The sequence below is a fragment of the Pelobates fuscus genome, chromosome 6 (genome assembly GCF_036172605.1).
Source record: "Pelobates fuscus isolate aPelFus1 chromosome 6, aPelFus1.pri, whole genome shotgun sequence".
Taxonomy (NCBI): domain Eukaryota; kingdom Metazoa; phylum Chordata; class Amphibia; order Anura; family Pelobatidae; genus Pelobates; species Pelobates fuscus.
Window position 1 is genome coordinate 12,203,533 of NC_086322.1, and position 23,750 is coordinate 12,227,282.

Genomic DNA, 23,750 nt, shown 5'->3' on the forward strand with positions numbered 1-23,750 from the left:
TTAAGGTGGTAATACTAAAAGTACAAGGTCTTAAGGAAGTATTGCTAGCAGCGCATGCTCTTAAGGTGGTAATACTAAAAGTACAATGTCTTAAGGAAGTATTGCTAGCAGCGCATGCTCTTAAGGTGGTAATACTAAAAGTACAATGTCTTAAGGAAGTATTGCTAGCAGCGCATGCTCTTAAGGTGGTAATACTAAAAGTACAATGTCTTAAGGAAGTATTGCTAGCAACGCATGCTCTTAAGGTGGTAATACTAAAAGTACAATGTCTTAAGGAAGTATTGCTAGCAGTGCATGCTCTTAAGGTGGTAATACTAAATGTACCATGTCTTAAGGAAGGATTGCTAGCAACGCATGCTCTTAAGGTGGTAATACTAAAGTACAATGTCTTAAGGAAGTATTGCTAGCAGTGCATGCTCTTAAGGTGGTAATACTAAAGTACAATGTCTTAAGGAAGTATTGCTAGCAACGCATGCTCTTAAGGTGGTAATACTAAAAGTACAATGTCTTAAGGAAGTATTGCTAGCAGCGCATGCTCTTAAGGTGGTAATACTAAAAGTACAATGTCTTAAGGAAGTATTGCTAGCAGCGCATGCTCTTAAGGTGGTAATACTAAAAGTACAATGTCTTAAGGAAGTATTGCTAGCAGTGCATGCTCTTAAGGTGGTAATACTAAAGTACAATGTCTTAAGGAAGTATTGCTAGCAGCGCATGCTCTTAAGGTGGTAATACTAAAAGTACAATGTCTTAAGGAAGTATTGCTAGCAGCGCATGCTCTTAAGGTGGTAATACTAAAAGTACAAGCTCTTAAGGAGGTATTGCTAGCAGCGCATGCTCTTAAGGTGGTAATACTAAAAGTACAATGTCTTAAGGAAGTATTGCTAGCAGCGCATGCTCTTAAGGTGGTAATACTAAAAGTACAATGTCTTAAGGAAGTATTGCTAGCAGCGCATGCTCTTAAGGTGGTAATACTAAAAGTACAATGTCTTAAGGAAGTATTGCTAGCAGCGCATGCTCTTAAGGTGGTAATACTAAAAGTACAATGTCTTAAGGAAGTATTGCTAGCAGTGCATGCTCTTAAGGTGGTATTTCTAACACAAGCTCTAAAAGGAACACTAAAACGTTAGTTGTATTCCTAATACTATAGCTCTAGCTGTATAGGTTATCAGCCCCTACCATTTTTAGGTAAGTAAGTTTTACTTATCTATCTCACCTCGCTCTTCTCTACAATTCATTTCCCACCTCCTTCACTGAGAGGATCAAAGCTGATGATCTAAGCCAGGCTTCCCCAAACTCCGTCCCTCCAGATGTTGCTGAACTACAACTCCCATGATTCTCAGCCTGTGTATTTCATTCATAGAATCATGGGAGTTGTAGTTCAGCAACATCTGGAGGGCTGGAGTTTGGGAAGCCTGATCTAAGCCAATGCAATGCATCTCCATAGAGCAAGATGTAGCAAAAAGTTGTGCTGTGCCAATAAAATGCTGCTCTGTGATCTATAACCTGTTTGACTTGGTTATAGCAGAGGGAGAGCCTCCAGTGGCCGTCAGGAAGACAGTCACTAGAGACGTGCTAACCCTGCAATGTAAACATTACGGCTCTTACAGGAATGCAATATTTTACAATGCAGGATTAAAAAGGCAGGAGCACTGCACCCAGACCATTACGTTGAGATGAAGCGGTTAGGTTGCCTTTAGTATTCCTTTAACCCCTTAAGGACACGACGTGTGTGACATGTCATGATTCCCTTTTATTCCAGAAGTTTGGTCCTTAAGGGGTTAAGGAAGGTTTGCTAACAGTGCATGGTGTTAACAGTGCATACTAACAGTACAAGTGTTTATGAATCCCAGAGGGAATGTGACCTCTGCAGGGAACTTTCAGCAGAGATTGCTATAACATCAGAGACCACAAATAACCTATCATTACCTTCCTCATCTCCTTGTAGTTGTGGTGTTTAAATTCCAGTTTATCTGTTGGTTCGGGTTCATGTTCCCATAAAAACACAGTGTTTGGATCTGAAGAAGAAATAAACATTTAGCAGACATTGAAAACAATTATAAAACAAATTCTTACAAATTCCTATAACTGTATCAGAACCCACCCCCCTGTAGAATCGAGAGGGATATGTTAAAGATCCTTTGCGTTGCCCAGGTGGGCTTGGACTCCTTGCTGCTCACCTGGACGCGCAAGAGCAGTGAGAGGTCATCACTGGACGGATACTCTGCTTTCAGTTATGAGGAATGGAGGAAAAAACATCAACATTCCCACATCCTCTTAGAAGAAGAACTCCCCTAACTCTATATATTTCAGAGTTTTCTTATTGTATTTCATTTAGCCGCTCATTCATTATTGTCAGACAGCCACTGTTGCCACTTACTTCCTAACTCAGAGTGTTTCATGACTGTGGTACCTGGTAGTGAGCATCCGAGGATCTCAGCCCTCAAGCAGATGGTTCCATTCTCAAACCAGGTCTGTGGATTAATCCTAATGTATCGCCCCACCATCGGCTTGGGCAGGAGGTTTAGCACTGGAGTCTCAGGATCCTTATTTGCATTAAAAATCTGGAAAGTAGAGAAAATAGTCTTTTAAATTACATTCGCCTTTCCTTTTTTTTTATAGCAAATACTGAAACATTTGCAAGTTAAAAATATTTCCCATGAAAAGGGCAGTTTATTCCTGTCTTTGGAAGGCTGGACTCGAGATTAAACCTCAGGAGCTGTAATACTGACGGATGTGTCTTCCGCAAACCTATAACTGAACACTATTTATTTGTGCTTTTTATGGAAATTCTGGTGAAATAGTAAACTCATATATTTAATATGTCCACATCTATTTAATATCTCACATTAACAGTTTGTCCATGGCGGGTGCATCCTCTCAACTTGAGGAGCCTTAATTATTGTTTGCTTTTATTAAGCGCCAACATGTTCGATGGTGCTTTATAGAAAGGGGAGCTCTGTGACATAGCATGAATGTCATTTTATAATGTACAATGAAAATCATTGCCAATAGGGCCAACACCTTTAGAGTAAGGAGCTCTGAGCAGGATTATAACAGCTGTGTGCACTGCTTCTAATCCCTCGATGTGGAGTCCTGTTACTCAAACTAATGTTATTAACCATAATGCTATTGTATTGCTACTAATACATCTAATACTCCTATTCTACTCTCTGTGCCAACTAACAGAAAACTAAAGCAGTAGGAATACAGACCTCTGTCATGGTCCCTTGGTTCCATGCTCTCTTGGTAGATAGTTGTCCCCACCCTGCCCGTATGTCCCATAAAAATACTAAAATTAGACTTTTTAGTCACATTTTCCAGCACCAAGAGAGCCTCCCGGGTCATCATGGAGGAGGCATAGCTTACTCGAATTGGGCCAATGGAAGGCTCCTCTGTAAGGAGCATTTGTGGAGCCGTCAGCATCACGTGACACGTTTACTCGGTCAGTGCCACAGAATCGACTCTAGCGGCTGTCAGTAAGAAGTTCTTGAAAATTGTAATGTTTTACATTGTGGGGTTAAATGGACAGGACCACTGAACCCAGACGACATTTTGAGATGAAGTGGCCTGTGTGACTTTAGTGGTCTTTTAAGGCGAACCCTTTACATTGAATATCAGGGTGAAATTGTGTCCATTTAGATAAGTTCAAACCATAACTGAAAGAGTTTCGTTGAAATCGGCCGTGTATCTGAATGAGATCAGTAAAACATGCTTATCTTTACATTACATCTAATTAATCTTTATTCTAGTCTATGAGTAAGCCTTTCGAGCTGAAACACGTAAGATCATGGCTTCGGGAGTCGGTTACTTTTTTCAATGCTTTTAAGATGAAGACTTTTTAAACTGATTTTTTCCATCAGGATTTCTGTAATTACTCGTAATGTTTTCCGAAAAGATCATAAATGACCTATGGACTATTGTTGTGGGGGGATTTGGTTTGAAAAGTGCCTCAAGGTTCTAGATGGGGCTATCACCATGGAAATGTTCACTACGTCTTAGATTGCAACACCTTAATAATGTGGACATTGTCCTTATAGCGGCGTTTTAGAACACTGCCAAGCCTTTCACTGGCACATGTCCAATAGCAAATTGATTAATGTCTTGCACAATCACTTACATGTTTACTTTACTTACTGTATACAGGCAATGGGTTAACTCGAATAATACTAGCCCAGTCTTAATAGAATAATTAATAGTAGGTGCTACTATGGTATATTTCTACAATATAAAATAAGGTACAAGCTACACCACCACAAACATTCTTTCAGGATTCTGTTACAAATGCTTTATTTGCATTTACATGTCATAGAATCCTTAAAAAATTACAATTTTTTTATATGTTATATATTTTTTGTGCCATATTGTTTTAGCTGAAGAACATCATTTTATTTTGATAGAATGTATGCCGTTGATTGTAATATTGTTTTTTCCTGTAATTTTAGCCATTAATTCTGTGTAGTTATTACCAGGGTCTTTACATGTTAAATATTCCCAAGCCAAGACCGACTGGAAACTGGCAGAAACTGTGATCACTTTTCGGCTGGAAATCAAAAGTCATTCCAGGAACGGGTCAGAAGCCAAAAAAAGTACCACAGGAAGGCGTCATAGTGACCAGTGCAAACTTTGTGGTTTGTTGGTGGTGGAGAAAAATCAGGCTAATTATTGTTGTCACCATGTGTACACTTCCCAAAGATAAATAAACTATGGCTTTTAAGTAGGGTAATTACTTTGAGGACTTTCTAACCACAACAAGGCACAGTCCCAAGTGTCAGGGAAACTTCTCAATATTCCGCGCACCTTCAGGACCAACACGGTGTCTGACTGCTGTTTGGCACATCCTGACATTTCTTAAATTCAATATAACATTTCTTTTTAATTAAGAATATATGCACAATGGTACAATTATAAGTATATGATGAAATGAAACAAAAAGAAAAAAAAGAAAACAACAAAAGAACAATATAGAAATAAGTAGTCAAACAAACTATAAGGACAGTCCCCAGGCTGCATTCGCAAAACATCAGAAAACTGTATTAAAAGAATGAACATGAGGGAAACTGGTATGAGGCAGTCCAGAACTCGGTCAACAAAAACATGCAACCCACCAGAAGATAAAGAATAAAAAGGGCAGGGGGAAGGGGGGAGGGAGGGGGGGGGTGGGAGGGACAAGAGGCAGGGAATGGACAGGAAGTCAGCCAGGTTGCAGAAAAATAAAATAGTGCAGATAATAATGAAAGACAAATCACAAGGATAGGAGCCAGGATCTGGATTTATCAATGTTTCCTCCTCTGAAACATTGAATCTCAGAGACCTATAGGACGGCACTCTATAAATTCTGAATACATGATATATTGAAAACAGGACCCACGTTCAAAATGTTTCTAGATTGAACCTGGAGCCTTTCCGAGCTGTTAGAAAGTATAAGGGTTGGCAGATGTAATGAGAGAGCTGCCAACTAAAAGTCTTTATTCTGGATTTGCACCAGCTTACTCCAAGTGAGCGCCAATGCTTGCAAGTTTATAGAGAAATCATATGAAATGTAACCGGTTATATAACACCGGGATACTGCACATTCATTATCTATTTCCTTGCTACCCAGAGAACCTCACATAACCTCAAACGTGTCTAAAGAGAAGCCTTACCATTATTTACTGTCATCGAATGGCAAGCTCCTCAATAAAGATTTAACAATTGTGAAGGCACGGAGGGAAAACCTTTTAATAAGATAATATATATTTATATAATCAGCAAGGTATGCTTTCTGGGATCTGCAAATACATTACAAATAATGCCTGTCGTGTGCGGTTTCACTCATGAATTCATAGAATATCCAGTTGTGCGGCGCAAATTATATCAGGAAGCGCTGGACAGCCTTTCTATCTTTCCAGGATGTCTAGTTTAATTTCTGTGCCTTTAGTAGTCCAGTTGTTTAGGTCAATCGTCCTTTTCCTGGGTTATTTTATGGGGGCACCAATCTATTATTTCAGGGTCAATATATGTAAGCTGATTGCCTGCAAATCTGACAGACTGTACGGGTTTAATAAAGAAGTTAATGAGATCATTTCCACAAACATATTGCAATGTCCGTCATGAAATGTCTGGATTGGGTCGACAAATTGATGAAAGGTCGGTCAAACAATGATTCATTCAGGACAATGACATGTCACCCACACTTCATTCTATATATAGATCCTCATCATTAAATATCCACAAACCGCATGTAGCCCGGTAAGCTAATACATTCCTGTGGGGTCCCATCCTGCCAATCAGTAAGTGACAATATCTGTACAGACACACAGCCTATAAAAGAATGAATTCCAGGGAGGCAATCAGTGGGGGAGAGCTGGCAGCCTTTGCCCTGGATGGGGAATTATTAGCAAACTGGCCCATTGTTTATGTGCTCCAGCCCAACTCAAGGAAGTTTGGGCTGGGGAACTGTCACTTCATTGCATAAACCATGGGAAGTCATCTATAAGTTATGTTGGCCTCTTTTAAAGGACCACTATAGGCACCCAGACCACTTCAGCTTAATGAAGTGGTCTGGGTGCCAGGTCCAGCTAGGTTTAACCCTTTTTTCTATAAACATAGCAGTTTCAAAAATCACAGTGAGAAGACGCCAGCGTCCATAGGAAAGCATTGTAAATGATTTCCTATGAGACTGGCTGAATGCGCGCGCGGCTCTTGCCGCGCATGCGCATTCAGCCAAAGAGGAGGAGGAGAGGCGGAGAGCAGGAGGAGAGCTCCCCGCCCGGCGCTGGAAAAAGAGGTAAGTTTATCCCCTTCCTCTCCATCCAGCCCGGCGGGAGGGGGACCCTGAGGGTGGGGGCACCCTCAGGGCACTATAGTGCCAGGAAAACGAGTATGTTTTCCTGGCACTATAGTGGTCCTTTAATGATATTTACCAAATTACATTGTTATCCAGTGCAGTCCAGGCACAGTCAGAGCACACAATGCAAATGAAGAGGAGAAATAGAAACATTGTTTAATTCCTCCTTTCTCTGTCTACACTCTCTATGCTGACTAAGGTGGAGGCGCCCATTTACGGGATGAAGAGGTTTGCATTTACATATTTAATTCTATTTTAGGCAGTTATAAGTAAACATTATACTGCAATTCCTGGTAAGTGACAGTTCTCCTTTAAGCTCTGCTCTCCGTAGCCAACATTTGGTCCATGTGTACTTACCGCTTCCTCAGTCCCATTCTTGCACGTCTTCCAGGTGTGAGTGTCATTACTGACCTGGACTTTGTATGACGTCACCCAGTCATCACTACGAGAGAATGATATGTTCTAATTAGCAGACTAATGCTGGTTAACACTGGGCTATCGTTTTATTCTCAATACATTCTCTGTGTCTGCTTCTTTGTGTGTGAATAAATTGACAATTTAGAAAAATATGACAGTATATCAGATTATAGAAAGAACTCAGCATGTTTTAGTGATCTGAGGATTTATCAGAATTGTAACGCTATATTGATGACAAAAGCAATGACAATGATTTAAAAGACGACTAACAATATAATACTGTGCTGACTAGCCAGAGATCGCTCTTCCATGTTGACACACACGTTGTTCTCCAAGCTGGATCATAGGTCATTAGTCAGCGGGGTCTCACTACATCTAAACAATAATGCTATGCTTCAATATGGATAATACAAGATACTTTTGATATAATTCTACTATTTGACCTCCACAACCTCCGCTTTGTACTTCCTGCTGGAAATATCATTTATTGAGCTCTCATACTTACGTCCAGATTGAGTTCTTGCCCTGAGTGATAACGCCCGTAAAGCGGGTGAGTCTTCTGGCATCGACCTCGAACCACTGCTTTTTGTTTGCTTCTCCTGCACACCAGCCGCCATCGTAAAAGTCTTCATCGTAAATCCCTGACTGCGGAATGGCAAGAATGGTAAATAATAACGAAGTAATGGGCTAATCTCGAGCAGGGACTCGTATAGCAAGTTTTTGTGTTGCTAAATGTCCATGTGGCATATTAGGGCTATGCACCATTCTATAACAATGCTGTAAGAGAAACTTGTATTCCATTAAATATCATCTAGTTTACGTTCTAAGCGTTGTGCATTGTTGTGTAATTTGTCTTTGTGTACAATATGTTTATACAGATTTCTAGATCCATACTAAGCATGTGAATTGTTACTCATACTCCATGTTTGAATAGTTTTGGCGTCCCACCTGTATGTTGAGTCGTCCTCGGTGTGACCCCAAACCAAAGCGTTTGATGCTTGATGTTCTCAGCTGATAGTCAGATATTCTCATGGATTCCAGTCCCAGCGGTGGACATTCTGCAGACACAGGAGAGACATTGCTGGACTTTTCCAGAATTGGTGCTATTTATTGTTAACCCCTGGCCTGGACTAACGGGAGCTGAGTGAGAACATCAGGTAAAGGAGTTAATTGCCGTATCACTTAGCAGCAGAGGATGGAAGTCTAGTTTTCCAATAATAAAATGCCATCCCCTTAAATATTTAGTTCTTGGGGTATTTTAGAGGTGAAGAAAGTGATATGCCTCAGACAGTGAAAGGTGGTCCTACCACTGAATTTCCGGCATGGAGGGATGTATAACGGTTCATTGATGAGTGAAGCTTAAAGCAAATTCTGCCAGAGAACACTGGCTTTAACCCAAAGCCCAAACCATGATGTTTCCAACAGTATATATGAATAGATGCACACACCCACCTTGTAGTATGCAGAACACTGCCATGTCTTGGTAAGGTCTCCTCAATACAGGAAACTGGTGCAAAGTATTCAAAGTAGCAAGTGAAGTTCAACAGTTTAAAGGGACACTCCAGGCACCATAACCACTTTATCTTTTTAAAGTGAGTATGGTGTCAGTAACCTATCGTTTGAAATCTGCACTTTTTCTAAAAGCACTTCAGCAAGTGTCCCTTTAATGTGACAATTCAGCTGCTTTTATTAGACACAGTATCCTTTGTTTCCAGGAGAACACCTTCTCTCATGTTCCAGTTCTGTTTCACCCTTTGATAAATAGACAGGTTTGACTCCTCACTAGCCTCAGGCTGTAGTCTTTAACCTCTGACCTCCCATCTGGTTTTGTTTTATGAATGAGCAGCCTGTGCTGGGGCCTGTCTAGTATCATACCTCCTGCTATGTAAACATGCAGAGTCTTAAGGATAAACCAGATTCTGCAATCAGGATTGTATAGCACGCTGCTTGTGATATGTAACTGTGAAATGGTCAGATACAAACAATCACCATAAAATAAAACATGGCTTCTTTGGGGCTGTGTCTACTACATTGTTAACATGGTTTTTCATTTTTCAGTGGAGTGTTCTTTTAAAAAGTTGCAGTTAAAACGTCACTGAATAACAAGGTAACACCATGATGATGCTGTGTCTATAGCGGCCACCAAATATCAGTGTAGCATTAGAAGAAATTAAGTTTAGTGTTGGGGGATTAGGGATAGAGGGCGTTTGGCGGTGGGGCTTTAAAGTTGAAAGAATCTGAGGTTGTGGAATCGCATGGAATTCCTTATTGACCTATTCATTTGCATCTTTCTAACTCTTCCATTTTTAGTAAATCCCGAAATTCCATTTATTAGTAAATAGTAATATATTTGATATTGGAAAGAAAGACATTTACATTGATAGTAGAAGAAGAATGTTCTTCAAGCTGTTCCCCTGACTTACCCACTAAATACCCCAGAAAGTCCCTGCACCCCATCATTTATCCATGGAGCTGGGTCTGATATAGAACACAGAGGGTCGTCTAACTTCCTGAACTGTTACAGTGTATTGATTACTCCCCGGCCTCTCACATTGTGTTTTATTCTGGCACTCAGTGATATTATTAGGTGGAGTGAAGATGGCCCTCAGTATCTTGGCTGCAATATACTGAATATTACTCAGCCTCTCACATTGCCGCGCATGTTCTGTGTTTCTGCTTAATAGACATATTTCTGAGATAAGTCACCAGCCAGTCTCCCAGCATTTTATATTACTGGTAAATCACTGCTCTGGAAATGACAGCATTAAATAAAACACTGGAAATCACCCATAACTCCTGTGCATCTTGTTTCGTGTATCTCCATTTTCTTTTAGAATTACATTAAGATTTAGAAATTACATAACAATCCAATTCAGCCCAGGCCCAGCTGGACAAACATTGCGAACCAGGAGGAGAAACACAAACATTGAGAGAGATCTATCTCAGCGTTGCCAGCACTTTTACGTTTAATTTTTGGCTAGTCCTTCTGACATGGAGGTTTCTGTGAAAACTGGCACAATGCGCTAGGAAAATAAGTCACTTTTAGAAGACTTTCCTAAATATACTCTGAATAATGAAGGAATTTATACAACACTTTTCAGAGAACTTTGATTTTCCATTTCTCTTCTGTATACTATCTATGCGGACTGCAATGTGCAAAGGACAAAGCGTATAACAATGCCTGACAATGAGCTAGGGTGAGGGCGCCTGACAATGAGCTCGGGTGGAGGCGCCTGACAATGAGCTAAGGTGGAGGCGCCTGACAATGAGCTCGGGTGGAGGCGCCTGACAATGAGCTAGGGTGGAGGCGCCTGACAATGAGCTCGGGTGGAGGCGCCTGACAATGAGCTAAGGTGGAGGCGCCAGACAATGAGCTAAGGTGGAGGCGCCTGACAATGAGCTAAGGTGGAGGCGCCAAGTTAACGGATACAGAGGTGGGAATTTCTAGATTTCATTTATTTTCACCACCTCACAAACACATATTTAGTAAATATAGGAGATAAGTAAACATAACATTAAATATCATGGGATGTGAATGTTCCGTATTTATAGCGACTCTGTCACCAAATGCAGTTTCTGAGCATTTCATAGTAAAATCTTTATGAAATGTCATGTCGATCAGTGGATGTTGCAGAATAAAGCCCGATCTCCCGGCATGCCATATTAAGTTTGGATCATTGTGAAGGGGTTCCTACAGGAGATCTGTACCTCTTATAAAAACAGATCTCTCTTGTTTGATGGTTTTTACATCTTCACTCTGATAGATATAAGCATGAGCAAAGTCCAACCTCGACCTCCATTTATTGTTCAAGCAGAGATGATAGATGAAAGGGTTAAATCCTGCCTAGATGACTCATAAGCTAACAACCTCGTACATAGCAAGGACATCACGTAGCCTAGTTTTGCACATCACCCTATCTTTACACACTGGTTTTGGGAAGACCCCACCTAGCACATGTCCCCCAAGGCACGTTTAAGATCGATGAGTGGTTGCATACCTGTACCATGCTACTCCTTTACATGCTGTATTTGATTGGAAATTAATGACACTTTCCCTAGACTGCCCCTTTATTGTGTTCGCCTTATAAGCTTTTTTTCTCTGCAATAAACTTTGGGCATTCTTTGACCTAACTTCTCTGTGTGATCTACATCACTGAGTACTTAGGGCGTGGTAAGATCTGGATAGAAATTTAAGTCCATGGCAGTAGACGTCTGGTGATCACCAATGTTAAGTTCCAACAGTTGACCCCCACAATGTATTGGCAGCCATATTGTAAGAGCTAAATGTCTTCATTGTTCCTGACATGGTCACCAATCTCCGGAGTTCAGTCTCCCCTTGCTCCGGAGTTCAGCCCTGTAAAGCATGCACTCACATCAAGCTCAGCCACACTCTGTCCCTGTAAAGCATGCACTCACATCAAGCTCAGCCACATTGCGGCCTTGGAAAGCATACACCCTTAGTACATACGTTCCTCTGGTTTTCCATTGGCCTTGGGACTTTCTGTTTTCGGCTTCTTCAAAACTTTCACCGTCTTTACTACCTTAACCTTTTTTTTCGCTGTCACATTTGCTAGAAAAAGGTAAAACCAAATACAGAGTGAGAAACATTCAGGCATGTATACATGTGAGTACACCTGTTCATGCCGTGTACTCTCAAGAACACACATAAACATGGTACATGCTTTTAATGCACACGTCAGCATACATATACACATGCATGGCCCCCTGGGCATACACACATATACCTTAACATATACTCTGTGTATCCACATATATACACAGACATGTACCCCCGGCATAAACACACAGACAAAGACTTGTACACCAGGTATACACACAAACCCTGATTACCCACACATATACACAGACAGGTACCCGGAATATACACATGCAGACATGTACAGCGGCAAACACACATATATGCAACTGTCCTCCAGGACATACACATGCAATGCACATGTTTGGGATTATTTCAAACCTCACATACTGATCCTCTTGTCTTTACTCTAAAACATAAAATACACTTTAATACTAGATTAAGTTTGTTTGGGAATATCTCTTCCTACATTCTGGACCAGTCAGAAATCCATATCTTCATTTCAATACGTCTAATTTTTAGACATAAACCAGATAGACCAAAGCTACACTCATTGCACAAACGATTGAACTGGGTCAAACTAACCCCAACAGAATTCATAAAGATTTCTGTTTTATTAGTAAATAAATTCTTATCAGATACGGTTTCTCATTTTTCCCTCCGTATAGTGGCAGTACTTACAAGTGGGATGTTCCTTCCGGTGTTGGACAAGAAGCTCCCCCTTCTTTGAATAATATAGCTGTGCTCCGCCTGCTGCCTCCATATAACCTGCAAGATTGAATCACCCGCCAGTTCTTCTTGTCCCGGCAACGGGACGGACAGGTTCCCCAGTTCAGGTGGAGAGGTGCGATCAGCACAGGCTGCTGATCGGGGAGGTAATTGCCCGATGGTTCCCCGGGTGGGAACTGAGTGGCGCAGTACTTCCGGTCTAGCGTTACGGAACGCGACCGGGTACTTCCCTTTTGTGGCTGCTAAGATGAGTTCCCGGGCGGTCCTCCTCGATTGCTTTTCGCATGCGCACAGTGGTGGAACGCACGCCGGGAGGCGTTGCGTTCCACCAAACACGGAATCGCGCAACTGCGCATGCGCGAAACCGGGTTTTTTTTGGCGCCAAATTTAAAAATTTAATTTTTTTTTTTAAATTGGTATATAAACTGTGCAGAACCTTGCTGACCCCAAGGGTGGGTGTACAGCTCTGGTTCTCTGTGTCACCAGCCCTCCTACACGGATATTAGTTGATTTAAGGTGAGATTTTATGAATCTCTCCTTTTATTCATCTATTATTTTGCATGCGTCTATTTATATGTCTATTTCTATTTTTTATTTCTATTGAAACATTTTTTTTGTTTGATCCACAGATATGTCCAGTCCTATTCCCCCGGACAAAGCGGATAAGGACAAGATGTCAGCATCTGTCCCTAAAAAAGCCACAAGCAAATCTAAGCACTTATGTTGTCTGGAATGTGCTGTACCTCTGCCTGACGGATGTCGCAAAAAGACGTGTAATCAGTGCTCTGTGGAATTGCTAGAGAAAGCTAAGCAGACTGATATGGCATCCTTCCTGGGCTGGTTCCAGGAAAATTTGTCCCAGACGTTTGAGTCTTTTAAAGATTCTGTGAAGCAAGAGCCGGCTATACAAGAGAAGCCTAAGAAACGTAGAAGGAATAGATCTCCTTCAGTGTCTGACGTTTCTTCAGGAGAATGCTCTATTTCTTCGCCTTCGGATATTTCCAGCCTAGCTTCCAGTGTGGAGGAGGGCTTCCCACCAGAAGAGCTGAAAATTTTTATTAAGGAAGTAACATCAGCTATACAAGAAACGCAACCTACCAAGGGTAAGGTTAAAGGTTTCCCGATGTCACCTAAAATCTTGGATCTCCTTCATAGAGAATGGAAGAATCCTGAAAGACGTGCATTTATTTCCAAGCAATTTAAACTGTTGTTCAAACTACAGTCGGAAGAAAAGTGGGAAGATCTTCCTAAAGTAGATATTCAGATTGCCCAGCTATCTAAGAAAACCACTATACCCATTGGCGAAGTCTCAGGACTCAAAGACCCAATGGATAAACGAGCCGAAACTTCATGTAGAAGAATATTTCAGGCCGCAGGGTACCAATGCAGAGCCGGTATTGCAGGTTCAGCGGTTCTCAGGGCTCAGAGCGTTTGGCTACAATCCCTGGAAGAATCTCTTATGGGAAAATCAGATGCAGATCCTTCCCATCTTATGTTCCTATTGAAATTATCTAATGAATTTCTTTTGGATGCTTCTGATGAGTCTATGCGTTTAGCAGCAAGAATCATGGGATTGTCGTCAGTGGCCAGAAGAGCTCTTTGGCTACGTACATGGACAGCAGATTCAGCGTCCAAGGCTGCCTTGTGTGAATTACCCTTTGAGAGGAACAAACTATTTGGAACACCTTTGGAAGACATTATTAAGCAAATGTCGGACACAAAGAAAGCCCTACCTCTGGAATCAAGATCACAGGGATATAAACGTTTTCAGTATAAGAGTCAGCGGTCCTTTCGTTACCAAGGGCGGTTTCGAAGGTTTCAAAAACAGGGTGGAAACAGCAGCCAGTGGTCTAGACATGATTCCAACAGGCAAGACAAAAAGAGGAAGTTTTGACGCCAAAAGAGTGGGAGGACGCCTTTGGTTCTTCGCCCAAGAGTGGAAAAAGAGTACATCAAATGGGTGGATGATAAGTACAATTTCAGAAGGTTACAGAATAAAGTTTTCAACAAAACCACAACCTTCCTTCCTACTATCAGACTATCCTTCAAAGAAAAAAACAGAAGCACTCCTAACAGAAGCTCTTCTTCTTTTAAGAAAAGATGTGGTAGAGAAGGTACCCAAACGTTGGGAATTTCAGGGGGTTTACTCCCGCCTGTTCCTGGTTCAGAAACCTGACGGATCCTTTCGGCCAATACTAGACCTAAAACAAGTCAATACCTGCATACCGTACCAGAAGTTCCGCATGGAAAGTATTCTGTCTGTAACGCACATTTTACAAAAAGGAGATCACATGGCAAAATTAGATTTAAAAGATGCTTATCTACATGTACCGGTTTCAGAATCTTCCCGGAAGTTTCTCAGGTTTGCGGTTCTTACAAGAAAGCGAAGGATTCTCCATTTGCAATTCAAGGCTCTACCCTTTGGCCTGTCTTCAGCTCCTCGAGTTTTTACGAAGATCCTGGCACCCGTAGCAGCAGTCTTACGTCTGAAAGGTATCTCGATTGTTCCATACCTGGACGATTGGTTCTTGAAAGCCAAATCAAAACAACTGCTAGAATATCATCTCAGGATTACGATGAAGGTTTTAAAAGATCACGGTTGGATCCTGAACCTGGAAAAATCCAAGTTGAATCCGTCACGGAGTCTGGAATTCTTGGGTCTTCAGGTAGAATCACAGTCCCTGTCTCTGTTTTTACCAATAGAGAAACAAAGGAGGATCTTAAAAGCCGTATTAAAGCTGCAGAAAAACCTAAGCTCAATCAGGGATGCTATGAGTTTGCTAGGCCTCCTCACTTCTGCAATCCCAGCAGTGGCTTGGGCAAAAGCAGAATCAAAACCATTGCAATGGGACATTCTTTCACAATGGACTCGAAAACAGGAAGATCTAGACTCTCCCTTCCACTTATCCGAAAAGGTGAAAAAACAGCTAAACTGGTGGAGAGACAGGAGCAACATTTCAAAAGGCCTATCTTTTGCACAAAAACAGTGGATTACGATAACCACAGATGCTTCCCAGACTGGTTGGGGCGCCCATCTCGGTTCTCAATTCCATCAAGGTCTTTGGAACAAGGAAGAGGCAGGCGCTTCCTCAAATTTCAGGGAATTACTAGCGGTCTGGAAGGCACTGGTGTCTTTCGGTTCAGTCATCGCCAATCGGACGGTGAGGATTCAGTCGGACAACGCCACCACTGTGGCTTATTTAAATCGCCAAGGAGGCACGAAGGTAAAAGCTCTCCAAAATCTCTGCTACCGTATAATGTCTTGGGCCCAAACCAATCTTCTTGCAATCTCAGCAACCCATATCAAAGGGTCTCTAAACATTATTGCAGACGACCTCAGCAGAAGTCATTGGTCTCAGGCAGACTGGGCACTATCAAACCAGGTTTTCTTGGAGCTAGTTTCCCGCTTCGGCAGGCCAGAGATAGACTTGTTGGCGACAAGGAGAAACCGGAAAGTGCAGAGATTCGCTTCTCTCCAAGCAGGAGACTACCCAGATGTCCTAGACGGTCTGTCGATCCCTTGGAACTTCAACATGGCTTATATTTTCCCGCCTGTCGCTCTTATTCCCCGGATTGTTCAGAAGATAAGATGGGAGAAGGCAAGAATTCTAGCAGTCCTGCCCTTCTGGCCAAACAGAAGTTGGTTCTCAGAAGTGGAAAATATGACCATATCACGTTGGTCTCTCCCGATCTCTTCCACCATATTAGAGAATGTGACTCTTCCAGTAGAAACCCTGGAAATGTTTCGCCTGACAGCATGGTTGCTGCAAGGATGATCCTTCAGGGTCATGGTCTCTCAGAACACTTATGTGACGTTTTGTTATCCTCTGTCCGCTTGTCCACTTCGAAAATCTATTTCAGAGTCTGGGTGAAATTCAGAGCCTGGTGTTCTCTCCGAGGTTCGGATCCTACCAGAACGTCTATCCCAGAAATCCTTTCTTTTTTACAGGATGGTTTTGAAGCCGGCCTAGGGGTCTCTACACTCAAGGGCCAAATTTCGGCTCTAAGTCACTTCCTGGTTCGTGACATTGCCTCAAACATACTTGTCCGAAGGTTTGTTAAGTCCATACGGTTAAAGAGGCCTCCCAGATTAGTGTCTTTTCCTACCTGGGATTTATCTCTGGTTCTTCAAGCCCTTTGTGAACCACCGTTTGAACCATTGATTAAGGTCCCCATCAAGCTACTAACCTTCAAGACGGCTTTCCTGGTGGCTATCACCTCCGCTAGGAGAATTGGTGAGATCCGAGCTCTATCATCTTCTCCGGAGTTCACCATATTCCATCAGGAAAAGGTGGTCCTGCACCCCAGGCCTTCTTTTTTGCCTAAAGTTATCTCTAGGGCTGCGATTAACCAACCTATTATTCTGCCGTCCTTTTGTCAATCTCCTACATCGGATCTGGAAAGAAAGTGGCATTTCCTGGATGTTAGAAGATCCCTGAAGATCTACCTTCAGAGGACTCAAGGGTTTAGATCCTCAGATCATCTCTTTGTCTACTTTCAAGGCAAGTACAAGGGTCGTGCTGTTTCCGGACCCTCTCTGGCTAGGTGGCTTACAGATACCATCAAGTTGGCTTATCACTCCAAAGGGATTCCTCTCAGATTCCCGTTGAAAGCTCATTCCACTAGGGCTATGGCAACCTCCTGGGCTGAAAGAGCAGCAGCATCACCTGAAGACATCTGCAAAGCGGCTACTTGGTCTTCCTTGCATACATTCATCAAGCATTATAGGCTGGACATATTTTCATCTTCTGAGGCTGCTTTTGGGCGTAAGGTGCTGCAAGCTGTGGCCTGCTGAGTCCCCACCCTTTGTTGTATGCAGGGTTCTTGCTATATCCCACTTGTAAGTACTGCCACTATACGGAGGGAAAAACAGTAATTTTACTTACCGTAAATTCCTTTTTTCTTAGTATAGTGGCAGTACTGGGTTTCCCTCCTCTTTCATTTGGATTAAATGTTTTTTGCATTAGTCTGTCTCCGTTTGGTTCTTTTTTATTACTGGCGGGTGATTCAATCTTGCAGGTTATATGGAGGCAGCAGGCGGAGCACAGCTATATTATTCAAAGAAGGGGGAGCTTCTTGTCCAACACCGGAAGGAACATCCCACTTGTAAGTACTGCCACTATACTAAGAAAAAAGGAATTTACGGTAAGTAAAATTACTGTTTTTCCTCAGCTTTATGGTGGGATGGCCAGGTTGGGCCAACTCATCTCCAAGGAAAGAAGCCTTGTGCAGCTGGACGGGTCAAACTCCAGATGTTCTCTCTGGAAAGCATGTGGATAGTTGTAACAATTGTGATAAAAATAAAACTAACAGCAGAATCTTGTAATGTTACTGAATGACTAACTAAAGTGATCAATTTTGAAAAATATTTTATCATAAATTACTTTTCCAGAATTCAGTAAAAGCAGAGGAGACCAATGAATTAAGAGGTTAATTACTGAAACTTGCTGAATGTTTGTACAATTTCCAGTCTATTTGTGTAGTAAGATATGTATTTATAATAAGTGGACGGTAATTCAGATGTGCTGTGGTCAGTCAACGCATGTAATCCAATAAATATGTTTAGCTTTTTTTCAAGTAGATATAAATTTAAAAATATCTCTAAACATACATTCAGGTCCAAGAAAGAACATTGAGGTGCATTCCTTCCACCAATCTTACATCTTCTAATGAACAAATGAGACTTGTACCAACTGGCATTTCCAACAATGACCATTATATTTTGGAAGGAAGAACCGACCAGGATTGGGCTCTCCCCACAGCAGGCTGTTGTGGTTATGGTGCTTGGAGTGATTCTTTAAGCAACAACATAAACAATTTCCAAAAAGAAGTTATTCTGTCCTCAATGAAAATGGTCAAAAACTTTTCATTTTCATGCCAAGATGAAGAAGCTATAATTGTAAAAGCATTTCTGGTCTCCTCATCCTCCATGTCAAATGTGTGCTCTGCTTCGGTCAGCAGACAGCTTACCGACCCTGTACACGAGTCTTACAATATGGATTTGAACCTATAAGTTGATATATGAGAAATGACGACCATATGATATGTGTGGGGTCTAGCCATCGCTGATCTTAGCATTAGAGTTGGGTATAACTCACAAACATTTTTGTGGGAATTTTTGCAACTTTTTGGATTTTTGCTTTTCTTTAAAACATCCCTGGGAAACTTTACTGAATAAATGCCTTTCCAAATTATGCAATTGTGGATATAAAAAAATTAAATGATTTGCTTCATAGAAGTTACAATTTGTTTTATTTAATTCAAAATGCAGCTTGGGTCTTCAGGGTACAACTCTGTCCAGTCATGAACTTGGAGGAGTAATGATGCAAGTCAAGTGAGATGTGCTTTATTGTCTTTTACCAATTTCAGAATGATGTCCAAGAAAGCGTAATGGGCGCATCATTGCCTGCTTGGCACCAGATTTCCGGCCGGTTAATATTAAGTGCATATTTCTACCCAGAGATTGAGAATGCTATTCATTGGTAAGTGGGCAAATCATTCCTAAATGGGCCATGGTACTCCTTACATCCTAACCATCCAGTGGACTTGGAGTAAGCCTTTCATGTCCTCCCTCCAGTGTGAGCTGCAGTGTTCCCCGAGCATTCTACAGACAGCAGTTGGTCTAACGCTGCTTGCAGGAGAATACTGACTCTCAGGGAGTTTGGGGGCACAGTTGCTCCAAAATGTAATGTGGTGGGAACTGAAATTCACTCCCTCTTGTTAGCATAGAACTATTGCTATTTGTGTTGCAATTCAGCAACCTTTCATACAAGCTTGCAAGACAGCACAATTATTACAGAAGGTGACATACAGAAGGTGAATTGTGTATATTTACAGATATCCGCGATTTGTTCGACTTAGATTCCCATTATATAGATATTCACACTGGAGTCCAGTTTCCCCGTATATTCCTGTTTTTTTTCTTTTTCTTACATTCTTATTTTCACCTTTTTCTTGGAGAATGTATATAGTACTTTTATTAATCACAATTTAAAGTTTGAATTTCCCCATCAAACGATATATTTTCTGTATTGTGTATTCGTAGGCATACCCCCCATCACTACAGAGATTAATGGATGTTTGGAATAGATTGGGCACTGAGTATGATTAGTATGTTAAAGTTCATCATTTAATGAATGCAAATAAATGATGGGAATCATGGAAAATTCGTGACTGGTGCTTATGTATGGACAGGACATCTCAGGAAGAGGACAATGCCTTCATCACAAAAATTCAGCACTGGAGGGTCTGACCAAAACCTTATCCCATTAGCTGCCAACAATAAAACTATGACATTTCCAAAGGAAATCTATTCACAAACAAATTAACCAGCTTAGATTCTGTACGGGAACTAAAAATTCTCCTTCAAATACGTCTCCTTCAAGACGTGTTTTTAGTTGTCCTTTAGGAGAACTGCTGCGTGTGTCTGTAGAAAGAAATTGGAACAAGTCAAATGCCAAGATTTTCATTCCAAGATTATTATTTTTCCTCCCCCCGATCCCCTCTCTCTCTCTCTCTCTTTACACCGACTGCAAAACCAAAATAAATAAAGAACACGTGGCCCGGTCTATAATGAATTCAGTATTACAGACACACATACATGCACATGCCAGACACACATGAACAGTCAGACATACAAACTGTTTCTTTCAGAAAGACAATGGTTTCCCTCCCCATGACCATGCAGGGGTGCATCAGTGAGGTTTGGTGATAGCCAACAGTTTAGCTTCATTTGGCCATGCATTGGTGCACAAGTGAGGTTTGGTGATAGCAGCATTTCAACTTCCAGGCCCATGCAGATGTGCACCAGTAAACTTCCATGAACAGCCAGAACTGTTGGGTGAGTTTTGTGTGTATTTCTGAAGCAGCCCATGAACTTACCTTACAAATCTCAGAGACCTTCTACCTCTCATAACTCTACTGAAGGACATATTGGCCAAGTAGGTCCAAACTCACAAAGAAGCGATGTGATTACTGTGCACAATGGAAGATTTCTTAGATACTTGACGTAGAGAAGCTTGTGGTAAGCCAGGTTCAATGGACTTCCCAAAGAGCTGAACTCCTGACCTTGTATTTATAATTCAAGCAGCTTAATTATACTGTGAGGGTTTCTCATTAGTGTGAATTGTCAGGAATTAAAAGTGAATTTAACATTTTAGACCAAAATAGCCGTACGGGAAAAAAAAGTTAGTTTTTTAGTATGAATCTAAAAAAAATGTGAATTCCCAACAATTCTCAGTAAAACCCCTGTATGTGATACTCAGAGAAGACAGCTGCTTGGACAGAGGTAATCAAGATCAATGACATCACCTGAGGAGGATCAGCAAGGAGTCTATCTGCAATACGGGTACATTGTATTGTGAGTTTAAAGAGGAACTGTCACTAAGTATTATTATTTACGCAGGAATAAAAACATTAATAGGCACATTTAATTTAGATTGACCTTTTTTCATGAGATGCTCCAGTTTCTTTTAGAAAAAATCATCATAATCCAGTTCAGACAAGGCAAGGCCAGGGCAAACAATGCAGAAGAAAACGATAAATAGAAATATTGATTAATTTCTCCTCTTCTCTGTCTGCTCTCTCTATACTGACTGCCAGGTGTAAAGGGCGGAGCTTATAACAATGATTGACAGGGAGCTAAGATGGAGGTGGCTCTCTCTATACTGACTGCCAGGTGTAAAGGGCGGAGCTTATAACAATGATTGACAGGGAGCTAAGATGGAGGTGGCTCTCTCTATACTGACTGCCAGGTGTAAAGGGCGGAGCTTATAACAATGATTGACAGGGAGCTAAGATGGAGGTGGCTCTCTCTATACTGACTGCCAGGTGTAAAGGGCGGAGCTTATAACAATGATTGACAGGGAGCTAAGATGGAGGTGGCTCTCTCTATACTGACTGCCAGGTGTAATGAGCGGAGCTTATAACAATGATTGACAGGGAGCTAAGATGCAGGTGCCCAGTTGCATGGTAAGAAACATGGATATCTACGTTTAATTACATTTTCACACCTTATCAACATGCATTTGTTAAATATAGGGATAAGTAAACATGATATTCAAAAATCTGGAAAGTGACAGTCCCCCTTTAATTATTATAAAATAATCTAATAAAAAATATAAAAAGTTAAAGTCTTCATTTATCCTAGCTGTCCTCAGTAAACTTATTCTGGCCAAAAGTCAACAGAGACAGAGAGGGCCCACAGCTGCTCCATTTCCGGGATTCATTGGTCATTTTAAGGAGATTAATGGGGATGTAATGAGCCCTTGCATATTTTGATCCCGCTACAATGTCACTAATTGGGGTTCTTTGTATTTCCCTCCGATATAATTGAGTCTTTGCTCTCGATGTTGGGTATCTGGAGTCTATTGTGAAGATGAGTGAGCAGACATTCTGAAGCAAAGATGCTGTAACAATATTTCTTCCGAGTAATGACTGATGCTGGCCGTGTGCACTGCCATCTGTCTGCACAGCTCACACGTCTCTCTGCTCAAAGCCGGCATGAGAAGAAAGGGCATTTAAGGAGACTTGACCTGCTTTACAACGCTAAACTATAAAATGTCTAACAGTACTTCACTGGCCTCACTGCGGTCCCTGGCATGGGAGCCTTGTGTGTGTTTTGTCCATGCTTCATGCAGCTCCTACTCACATGAGTCTGTTTCATGCAGCACAAGCAACGATCCTCTACATGTGGACTCGGTCACTAGTACTAACCGAATAAAACGGAAAGAGAGAGTAAGCGCTAGATAACAGATAGGCAGCAACCCTATAAGGGAATCCCTCAAACACCCTTAAAGAAATGATAGAAGAAAAAAGAATAAAGAGAAATTTGGCGCAGTCCTTTCTCTTTATACTAGTACTAACCGCCATGACAATGACAGCAGCACAAACTGACTGACATGGACAGCAGCAATGACAACCATGGCATAGACAGCAGCACTGACTGACTGACATGGACAGCAGCAATGACAACCATGGCATAGACAGCAGCACTGACTGACTGACATGGACAGCAGCAATGACAACCGTGGCATAGACAGCAGCACTGACTGACACGACATAGACAGCAGCACTGACTGACACGACATGGACAGCAGCAATGACAACCATGGCATAGAGAGCAGCACTGACTGACATGACAGGGACAGCAGCAGTGACCGCCATGACAAGGAGAGCAGCACTGAGTGCCATGACACAGACAGCAACACTGACTGACACAACATGGACAACAGCACTGATTGACCTGACATGGACAGCAGCACTGACCGACATGACACGGGCAGCCAGGTCATTGTGCACTCCGAAGCATCATGCTGCCCTCTGCCAGGTAGCACCCATTACTGGGTATATAACTTACCTTTCTTTTCCACTGTCTTCTCCTCAGACAGCCTCATTCTTCTTTCATTGAGAATCGGTTCCCCCAAATCTTCGTCCCCATACTTGGTTGGTTTCATGGTCCCATTGGCTCCTGGAGTAATCATGGTGCTGTTAGGTTTTGTGTGGGTCTTCTCTGTAGTGACCATTCGTACTGTGCTAGAATGAGGGGCACCATAGCAGCTGGTAAACAGGGAGACTGTGCCCAGCAGAACCAGAGCAATGGGTAAGCAATGCATTGTCAATGACCAGGCAGAATACACTCTCATACAACTTTTAGCTGAGTGTTTTAACTTGGGCAGAAATTCTGCAGCAGAGGCACCATCCCCTCCCCTTTCCTCTCTCCCAATCTAGCCCCCCTTCTTTCTCTAGAGCAGAATATTTTACCAAACTTTCCCAGCCCCCAATCTGAATTCCAGCTAACTCCGGAGGAGAGCCATACCACAGGCTCAGAAACAATAAGGCACAGTCTGCATGACCAGTGCCCGATATTATTACTTGTCTAAGGACTTAAATGAACAACATAATACACTAGTCCTGCCAGGATTGTAATATTTTATATAGAACTGTACCCCCTTTAATTTCATTAAATTAAATCTGTACAATGAATTACAGTCTGTGAGATTTACACAATAAACACCAAGCTGTGACTGCTAGTGAATGTGATAACTTTTCCAAATCAGTTCCTTTTGTATACATTTCGCAAGTCAGATTTCAGGTCACTGCAATCCCCTGTGAGATGAATGGTGCTGTCCCTTCTTATAGAGCTCCTACATATGCCATGGCGCTGTACAATAAATATTGGAG

The 23,750-nt window shown here is 41.8% G+C and overlaps 1 protein-coding gene across 2 annotated transcripts in view; it reads right to left on the bottom strand.

The window, feature by feature from the left end:
* LOC134614095 (probable carboxypeptidase X1) overlaps nt 1-23,284 on the bottom strand; it is a 40,548-nt gene extending 17,264 nt beyond the window's left edge. The window contains exons 1-7 of one of the 2 annotated variants that reach the window (XM_063457519.1): nt 22,927-23,284; nt 11,712-11,813; nt 8,192-8,301; nt 7,749-7,888; nt 7,184-7,268; nt 2,411-2,561; nt 1,927-2,015 (exon numbers count right to left, since the gene is read on the bottom strand). In XM_063457519.1, the coding sequence (XP_063313589.1) occupies nt 1,927-2,015; nt 2,411-2,561; nt 7,184-7,268; nt 7,749-7,888; nt 8,192-8,301; nt 11,712-11,813; nt 22,927-23,212 (963 nt within the window). In that variant the 5' untranslated portion in view covers nt 23,213-23,284. The remainder of the gene's footprint in view (nt 1-1,926; nt 2,016-2,410; nt 2,562-7,183; nt 7,269-7,748; nt 7,889-8,191; nt 8,302-11,711; nt 11,814-22,926) is intronic. The other variant, XM_063457521.1, reaches the window with a different exon arrangement.
* Nucleotides 23,285-23,750: the final 466 nt, after the last annotated feature.